The 9,547-nt window shown below is 39.8% G+C and overlaps 1 protein-coding gene and 1 long non-coding RNA gene across 6 annotated transcripts; one reads left to right on the top strand and one right to left on the bottom strand.

Moving 5' to 3' along the window:
* Positions 1-665: 665 nt before the first annotated feature.
* exoc3l1 (exocyst complex component 3-like 1) lies at positions 666-7,892 on the bottom strand. 5 transcript variants are annotated; one of them, XM_079859089.1, is made up of 15 exons: positions 7,848-7,892; positions 7,731-7,756; positions 7,247-7,612; positions 5,615-5,790; positions 5,295-5,514; positions 4,320-4,732; positions 3,888-4,177; positions 3,690-3,807; positions 3,468-3,593; positions 3,156-3,256; positions 2,956-3,072; positions 2,539-2,809; positions 2,283-2,438; positions 1,391-1,524; positions 666-1,307 (listed from the first exon to the last, which is right to left on the bottom strand). In XM_079859089.1, exons 3-15 carry the CDS (start codon positions 7,284-7,286, stop codon positions 1,121-1,123), a joined length of 2,349 nt encoding a protein of 782 aa, XP_079715215.1. In that variant the 5' UTR covers positions 7,287-7,612; positions 7,731-7,756; positions 7,848-7,892; the 3' UTR covers positions 666-1,120. The 5 variants fall into 5 exon arrangements, with proteins under 5 accessions (XP_079715215.1, XP_079715216.1, XP_079715214.1 ...); XM_079859090.1 differs by having other exon boundaries at positions 7,731-7,753; positions 7,848-7,882; XM_079859088.1 differs by having other exon boundaries at positions 7,247-7,753; positions 7,848-7,885.
* LOC307151216 lies at positions 1,608-5,753 on the top strand. Its single transcript, XR_013819849.1, has 5 exons — positions 1,608-1,662; positions 3,905-4,000; positions 4,083-4,198; positions 4,296-5,496; positions 5,675-5,753. It is a non-coding gene; the product is annotated as an uncharacterized lncRNA (long non-coding RNA).
* Positions 7,893-9,547: the final 1,655 nt, after the last annotated feature.

The raw sequence follows: 9,547 nt of genomic DNA, 5'->3' as shown, positions 1-9,547 counted from the left end.
GTTTTGTGTTTAATATGAAGAAACAGCTCACATATTGGTCAAAGATGCGATTTAGAAGGTTAGTGATTGGCTGTCCTTGTCTTTGAAATGTTGGGCCCAGAAAGCACTTTAAAAGCTTGTCTTGTTGTTGAACATTATTTAGCTCTCCATCAGTTTTGTAGTGTGATTCCCTTCTCAGTCATTGGGTTTTTTTAAAAAAATTTAAAACACAGCAAAGGTTGTTGTAGATTGTAAAGCAAATGTTTGTGCATTAGTGTTGCAGTTGTTTTCTTGTGTCGTTAATAATAGCCTGATAAATTGACAAATCATTTTTCAATATTATGGTGTTGTTGAGCAATAGATTGAGTGCAACCAAATAGGTTAATGCCTCTAAATATATTAATCTAAATAATCCCTTGATACATGATTTTATTATTATAATTATAATGATTTCTCTTTTTCTAGCCTGTTTAGTCCCATGTCTCAAATCAGTATCCTATAAATGAAAACGTATCCACGGGTTCAATAATACCCTTACCCTTACAAATACTAATATGACTGAAATAATGTCATAACCAAATAATGTGTCATGGTACAGTGTTATCAGATTGTTAATGGTACACTATATTCATCATGTGCCATTGTATTTAGCCTAGGTTGTTAGCGTAATAACCTTGAAACAATTTTATATGTTGTTTTAAAATTCATTACTTTATTGACTGTCAACCACAATATACATAGTAAACAACAATATACAAGTTTTAAAGCAATTGATTTAATATCTTTGGGAACGCTATGTTTGGTAATGTTAACATTTTTATAAATTTACATTAAAAAATTATCACCCCCAAATATTTGAAAATGCAATGAGCCAGATAGCGCAGTGCTTTCTCTTGTATCTACCATACATGTTAAATTTTGTTTTTTCTTGTACATTTTGTTTCTGCACTTTTTTGTAAGTAAGAATTCGGTGAGATCATAAATGTAAATATTTGTGGGCACATTATAATTTACTAATATAACAGTGCATTGTTCAGACAAGACAAAGCAGAAAACGAATAAACGAGTCTTTTGAATACTGATGAATTAAAAATGAATTTCCCATTCACTAGGCTGGATAGGTAGTTTATCTGAGTGCTTCTCAAGTACACTTTGCAGTAGGCAGACAAAAATGCATGCTGGAAGAGGGCACAAGGATTTCTGTGAATATAGGGCGGTATCCTGGCGGTAAAGGTGGGGCGCTCTGCTCCAGAAAATCTAGTATTGACTTCCGCACATCTTTGGGCACATCCCCTCTTACATCCAACAGGGCAGAGACATGCTCCTCACTGAAAAGACACACTTTGTAAGTTCAAATAATCTCTTGGCATTGATTAATCTCTGTATTAGAATTGATTTTAGATTTTCTCACTTAATATCTGGGTACTTGGCTACCAGTCCAGAAATCTCCAGTATTAGCATGCCTGGGTCTTTCACATTGATTATGTCAGCCAGTGCAAGTATCAAAGCTGTGGGATTCACCTCGCCTATCGTCCCATCAATCTCCTTTAAATGTATAAACAGCAGTGAAACAGTTAAAGTCATTTAATTTCCACAAACATATACTAACACGTTCTTGTATTGTTCCTAGAGGTCTGCTACCTGACCAGAGCCTGATGAGATCCAATGAATTGTCGAGTTCAGGTCAGTTTCCCATGAATAACTTAGGTTTGTGTCAGATTCGGGTTTGCAATTAATTCATATTGGGTTATGTTTTAATTAATGTGACTTTTTGTAAGCATTTATGTTTCATCTTTGAGTCAAAGCTGAATCTGTGCGTCTGGGTCTACTTGCTAGGAGAAGAAATATAACACTTTAAAATAGTTAACCCTGCCTGGACCATTCTAAACCCCAGGTAAACAGAATCCTGGGTTATTTTGTTTTATGTTTTACACTGCTCATACTTTACCTGGGGTTATCTATAATCCTGGGTATTCACAAACTGAAATTTCACACTGTAGGCCTATATTCCTAAACCCTGGGTTAACGTTCTTATTTGCCTATTTGTGGTGTCGGATTGGACAAATATAGCATGTGACCTGTTTACATAAATGCTCTAGCATTGCATGTTCTCATATTATACATTGCCATCTGAAAAAAAAGCTAATTTGGGTTAGGTTTGGCCGAATTTACCAATTCTTGTTGGCTTGGGCCAAATCAGGCCATAGAGTCCCGGTTACGAGGTTGAGTTGAACCATTGCAGACTTCTAAATGCTCCTAAAGCACAAAAATACCCAAATAAATGAATGTAAATGGGCTTTCACCATGCTTTGAAGGTGGTCCCTCAGCTGCTGAGCATCCTGTGACATTCGCTGGGCCAATTGACTTCGCTCATCATTACTTTTGCAGACTAGTCTCTTCTGCATCAGTGCTCGGACATACTCAACAACAGTTAGCCATTGACATTCCTCCTTTAGCCTCTGTAGATGATGGATGACCACAAAATGTTCATTGGTAAAAATATACACACATTTTATTGTGTGGTCTATGTAATTTTTGATGCCTGGTGTAAACACTAACCTGGCGACAAGGTTGCCGCACTCTGTTGTAGAGTTCACAGTGACGTTCTAGAACCCCACACATATTTGAGGTTACATCTCCCTGGTCCAGCCAGGTACGAGACAGGAGCTCTTGTAGATGAGGTTGCAGCTCAAACAAGAGATGGTCCATGACTAGGCGACATGCCTTTCTCACAGCACGGTCCAGGGCAGCCAGAGGTCCAAGTGGAATGCGAGAATACCGGTTTGAAGGGAAGGAGCACAACTGCTTCTGCAGACTTTCTGTGGAGGTTCTAGATGTACATTTAAATCAAAGATTTAAATATACTGTTTATAAGCACCTCTAACACTCACAAAACTATTTGAAACACACACATTTTCAAACAAACATCACACAAATACAGACATACTGTAAAAAGATACTTGTACATCATCTCACTTGAGGATGATGCAGTTGCTGATGCAGGCCAGCAGATAATGGAGGTAGAACTTGTTACTGTTTATGGTTTGATCCCTGCGATGCTCCTTCCCAAATTCTATGATTGCATCTCGAAATCTGTTACAAAATAGTGAGAAGCAAGTACAAAAATGTGAATTATCAATTAGAATTATGATACCAGTATTGCTAAACATACACACCGGCTGAGGAGATTCTCCATCTCATAAAGACCCATTTGGATTGTCTGGTCTCGCAGAGCTTCACTTATCATCAAGGCCACCCGTGCGTTTTCTTCTAGCATCTAATAACCCAGACATCAGAGCAGTTCATATATATCAGTGCTGATATTAGATAAAAATCTTTCTCATTAGCTATGTTTCCATCCACCTGTTTTATGCGCATTTTGAGATACTGCAAAAGAACGATGGGATGGAAATGCCAAGATGCTCATAAATTTGGCACTACTTTGTATGGCAACATTGCTTCTGTAGATCTAGCCATTGCTGTAGTACCTGAGCGATGATGGTTGGAAGGCTGGTGTGATAGCAGCCCTCATGGTCAATATCTGGTTCCTGATCTCTCTGCCAGTCTGTCAGCTCTACCTCTAGAGCTTTGTGCATCCACTCTGAGACACTTTTCTGCAAACAATCACAATAAAATGTCTCAAGAACATGTGGCCTGTTAATCCAGACAAAACAAGGTAAATGATAAAAGTTTAGAGACCTGGCTCTTACCCGAACTTTTTGGACATATTTGTTCTGCAGCTGCTCAAGACCTTCCTGAGATATGAGAGGTCCCATGTCCTCAATGTCTAGCTCAGCTACAAGGGCTGGCTCACCCATCATCTCTGAGCTTAAAGAACACATTCTAATGTGTATGACTTTTCGGTTACTAATTGACCAAATTCACATATAATCTAAAGATTTACCTACCTGTTGTATATGTGCAGAACCCAGTTAAGAACAGCAAAGATTTCCCCACCCTCTAGCTCCCATCCACTAACCAGTCCAAGATGGTTCTGCAAGAACTGGTGGCAGGAGCGCAGGTAAGCTCTTGTTAAATGATAGTGAGTTGGAACACACTGTTCCAGAAAATGCCGCACTGTTGAAAGATCTCCCATGATGCAGTGCTGTAGTGCAGACAAGTGACTTGCAAGCCCTGGTCCTTGAGTGTGCAAGTAGGACACGCTACGGAAACGTGCTGACACTGCCTCCTCCATCACCTAACCAAATAGTTTGAACAGGTGCATATTAAGTCAATTTAAATCACAAGCCTTTTTTACACTTTAAATTTAGTCTTGCCATCATACAAACAACTTTTTCCTTTACTTCTACCAATAGGAAACTTAGTGCTTATCATCAAACCTTGAAGAAGCGGTCCCTCCAACAACGTGGTCTCCCAGGGGGCATGGGTGTGTTGTGTCCCAATGTTGACCTCCGCTCCTCCAGAAAGATCTGATCCAGTGCTTCTTCACGCTCCACTATCCGTACAGCTGACACAAAAGGTGTGGGATTCTGACGAGAATGCGTCAACCCACTCCCCACCACTGCCCAGAGCTCCTTGGCAAGGGCATCCACCAGGCGTCCAACACCTGAGAAATAATTCCGCACCAACTCCTCATCCTCAGAGGTTAATCCTGTTGCAGATGATCCCCTGGCTCCCTGGAGCTGCAGCAGTACCTCATCCTGCCAGCGCTCTAGTTCCATTAGCCGAGCATGAGCTTCCAATAGTCTCCGAGACTCCACTAGCCTCTCTGTCTCTAGCACCATACTCCGCACTGACATGAAAGAGGAGACAACAAATCTTGTATTACTTTGGCATTAACAAACCTCAGTACTTAAGTGGGTTATAGAGCTATGTTATTATTTAGATAGCTATAAACTTGTCAACTTTAATAGTGACTTTCTTGCTCTGCAAGATTCTTGCTCTGCCTTAACAGTAGTGGACCTAAAAACTGGAGACCAAGACATTTTACACTATACCCGCTATAGTGTCTGCAATTCAGTCTGTCCTTCAGTGACTCATAAAATCAAATTTGCTTGGCTAGAATTGCTTGTTTTCACATAATTTATGTATTTGAGAATATTTGGCTTTTAGGCAAGTTGTCCAATCCTACTCCTGGAGGCCCACTGTCTTGAAGAGTTTAGCTCCAACCACAATCAAGGTAATAAAGGATTTCAGAATTACTGGAAACTTCCAGGCAGTTATGTTGTAGAATCTCCTTGACCAGGATTGGACACCCTTGCTCTGACATTCAATACTTAACCAAAATATCTATTGAGGGCATGCAAAAATAATAAGGACATGCAGTTCACTGAAAAGGGCAGGGAATCACTAACCTCTATAGAGGCGTGGAAGGTTGCTAACTGCAGCAAAGAGCTGGTGGTGATTGACAGAAGCCTCCCTAAGTGTCTCCAGTGTAGTTACTTCTTCAGAATTTTTCCTTGACTCCAAGTTGACCTTGTGCATGTCATGAGACACTTCTCTGAGCTCAGCTCGTGCTTCTCGCAATTGACCGAGACCCCAGTCAACACCTTCCAGGTAGGACTGTACAACTGACTTAAAAATGCAAATGAGCAGATTACTTTTCTTGCAGACATTTTTAAATCATTTAGATCAGGTTTTTAGAGGCTTTCTAATTGAAAGTATGACTACTTACCTTTAACCTTGAATGAATCGACGCAGTTCGTTGACTCTCTCTTTTCCTGTATTGTCCAAGTCTCTCCAGATGCTCTGGACGACAAAAGACACCTGAGGCCCATTTCAGCGCAGCGCCCCGAGCCAAACACTCGGCTCTCTCCAGCTCTGGCCACACCTCAACTGGGACAAGGGCATCTTTCAGTCAAAATGGGGGAAAAAATACTTAGCCCATGTGATAAAGAAACAAAATAACTATGCCCACAGCAGAGAAAATCCAATGTGAATGGTACAGTTGTTCAGCTTCAATGTTATGAAGTTATTGCTGATTGTGTAAGAGAATGCATACTTGTTTTTGAAAGCCTTGTTTGACTTGCATAATGAAAGACTTTAACAGTCTCTATATGTTCATGAGACAGATTATTTAAACCAGCATAAGGCTACATCTAAAAGAGACTTTTGAGCAAACTTTGAAACTTCAGCAGATGAATTGATCTCTTCTCCTAGGAATGACTCAGCGGTGTTCTGATCGTTTTGAAGGCTGAAGTTTCAAAATTTCCATTCTGTAAGCCTCAATCCCATGGGTGCTCAAGAGCTGAAACACCCACGGGAAAGTATGTAAGAATACAATTACTAAAACACTTTCAGGGCAGAAACTTCATGTTTTTCCCCTCTCCATGAAAAATGACAGAATCATGCAAAACAGAGGTTCATAATTTAGTGACCAGTTGTAAGTGCTTGCCAGCTTACAGCTGTGGTCTATGTACAACTGACCCTACACTTTTTCTCCGGCCTTTAGGCAGGTGATGTATCTTTTATTCACAACATTACAGTTTGATTTAAAGTCTGATTTGGAGCAAAAAGGCATTTGAAAATTAGAAATAAAGATACATTTGTAAGACTTTTTAATCCTTTATTAGAAAATGAACAACCCATAAAGCACTAAAAATTATGTAATCTATTCAGCCATGATTTAATTACTTCATTAAGCTGTGTTGCTGTGCTGTCATTCACATTACCATGGTTACACTGACTTCTCTAATTGGTGTCCCTTTCTTCAGGATTGTGGATAATGTAGTACTTCACCAGGAATTTGGCCAAAACCACAATGATTCATGACTTGTACAAGAACCATATACAATCACTTAAAGACCTCAGAGGTTATTGTAGGTACTGAATGTTTTATACATTACTACTAAAACTAAATGTATTTATGGAGAACTGATATTTGCTATTGTGCTTTTATTTGGATATAAACCCCTGTGTTCAGGTGTATTCCCTTTTTGACAGCATTGTTGCACGGCACAATGTTATATGTTGAGTACATTGTGCATTATGAATAGGTCTTGTTATTAATTTACCGTGGTGCTGAAATGCATCCATTTGACCAAATTCAAGTCCTTCAACCCATAGTTTTTTATACAAAAAAATCAAGCAGGCTATTTTGGCTGGATGTTATGGGGGTAGGTGGAACCCTACATAATTCCCCTGGCAGAAACATATGCTGCTTATATTTAATTTTATGACTTGTCTTTCTTTCTCTTTTATGTAGATATACACTCTAGATCTCTCTACTAGCACAACATTATGACTTTATAAACAAACGCTTGCATAATACATATCATCATTGCAAACAAACAGAAAGGATGTGTACCTTCATGATTGTCTCGGCCATTCGTGTCTCCGTCTGACATTTAGGCTTGTTGTTCCACCGTCCACCGTTCTGCCACTAAGAGACTGCCCTGCCCAGAGGGCCTGCTCAGTGTCGCCAAATAGAGCAATCAGCAGAGACGCAGAGAGTAATGAGGAGGAAGAAGAGAGAGGGTGCATACCCACTTCACCGCTAGCCTTGCTCTCTCATACTCCCAGACACATCCTCTGCTCAGAGGCCGGCAGGAAGGGAAGGGAGGAAGGGAGAGAGCGCAAGAGGGACGGAGGGAAAGCGGGCACTCCGCCCTCTAAATGATCCAGATGGTGAGATGTGGGGGTGGCCTTCATGTGCAACAGTGCCTCTCTGTGTCTGAGGTAGTTATAATCCAATATATTTCAGTGGAAATGCTTGAGATAATCGAACAAAGGTTGTATGTGGTTTGACATAATCATTGGCGATCATTTGTATTGTTCCTTAAAGTTCTTACCAGTGACTTGTGATCGCTCACAGCTGCTGGTTGTAGAGCAAACATGAGAGGAATCTAAGTTCAGAGGCCCCTTAATGAAATTGTTTATTTGGTTAAGTGTCCTGGCCTGTGACTTACCCCATGACTGTGTTTACACATCTCTCTGGATCCCCAGACCAGTCTCTATCAAACACAAACCCACACAAATATCACTAACTTAAGTATTAGTACACACAGCTGTTGATGAAGATGTGATGAAATGGATTTTGATGTAAGTTTATTCAAAAATAGACTATAATTACTCAGCCCTCTGGAATGCTTTATTTGAACATTTTAATTGTGTCTCTCTGCACTCTAAATTGTATAATTGACCCTAGTCCAAGGTAAACAGTTTCCTACACAACTATAGTTTAAAAGAACAGTTCACTTAAAAATGAAAATTCTGTCATCATCTACTCTCCCTCAAGTTGTTTCAAACCTGTATGAATTTCTTTCTTCTGCTGAACACCATTGACTTCCATAGTATTTTTTTCCTACTATGGAAGTCAATGGGGTACATCAACTGTTTGGTTACCAACATTCTTCAAAATATATTCCTTTGTGTTCAGCAGAAGAAAGAAATTCATACAGGTTTGAAACAACTTGAGGGTGAGTAAATGATGACAGAATTTTCATTTTTAAGTAAACTATTCCTTTAATGTTTAGCTTTTCACTCCTTAGTCTCTTTCTCTTTTAAACCCGTTTTAATGTCCATTTCTATTCATTTATTTGGTTTGCTGCCATATAATAAGCAGGATGTCAAATCAGCTGGTCATTACTGCTAAATAAACCCTTTCGGTGAGATACAAGCCTTGATCAGCCTGCTTCTGTTTATTTCGCTATAATGACTGGCTGATACTTTTTGCATCTAGCCGATACAGATTGTTCTGTGCTTTTTGATAGTTTGTAAGCCTTCTAATGCAAACAAAATACCATTCTTCCTTAGCGTATGTGCTAAAAATAGCTGTGACTAGACTTTGTTGTCTTTGCAGAGCACCAATAACCAGAGGACCAAGACAGACTAACAGAGCTTTTCCGCTGAGGCTAATAGTTCCCTTTGGACTGAAATGAGGGGTGACGTAGCTTCTTGTAGAAGGTTGGAGATGCATCCCTTATAACTACAGAGCAAATATACTGTATATAAGCTATACAGAAGAGAAACTATATAAGAAACTGCCTCTGGCTCTACTTTGCCGCCCCATTTATTTACCAATCTATTATCAGCTAAGGGCTATGCAGCTGTGTGTTTTGTGGTCACCCTCCCCTATCACCACCTTCAATAAAATAAAAACACCACCCTACCGATCGCAGGGAATAGGAAGTCTATTTCAGAAGTAGTCATCCAAACACAGGGAGGACTTCCTGTCTGACATTCCTGACCTGGGCTGACTTCCTGCTTCTCCTCGGCTCTCCCAGACATGGACAGACAAATGTCTTAATTTCAGTCTTAATTTTTTTAATTAGCGTAAGGTTGAATTGTTCGATCTAATCAACAAGGCAAGTTTGAGAGGCTTGCAGCTGCATGAAAACAAGGGATCTTATTTGTAAATTGTGGCCTAAGAGCATTTGAAAAAATGTCTGTCTTTAAGAACAATTAACAATGTTCGACGCACATCCACTGCTTTGGAGCAAATGCCTTACATTCCAGCATAGCAAAATGTGTGATGTGGTCAGTGTTGGGGTGGTGGCCAATGGCCAAGGTTAGGATTTTGTCTAAGGATGAGGTTAGTTTTTGGGAAGCAAATTTTGGGGAGCATTTGAGAATATGTTCATGTAATGACACTTTGGCTTAAGATTTG

This window comes from Squalius cephalus (assembly GCF_949319135.1).
Source record: "Squalius cephalus genome assembly, chromosome: 23".
Taxonomy (NCBI): Eukaryota; Metazoa; Chordata; class Actinopteri; order Cypriniformes; family Leuciscidae; genus Squalius; species Squalius cephalus.
This window is presented reverse-complemented; position numbering and strand designations above follow the sequence as displayed.

Coding starts and splice junctions, on each gene's coding strand:
- exoc3l1 (XM_079859089.1), bottom strand. CDS start 7,286: ATGTCAGACGGAGACACGAATGGCCGAGACAATCATGAAG. Junction 5,791..7,246: donor TGGCCGAGACAATCATGAAG/GTACACATCCTT, acceptor TTTGACTGAAAG/ATGCCCTTGTCCCAGTTGAG. Junction 4,178..4,319: donor GGAGGGACCGCTTCTTCAAG/GTTTGATGATAA, acceptor CTATTTGGTTAG/GTGATGGAGGAGGCAGTGTC.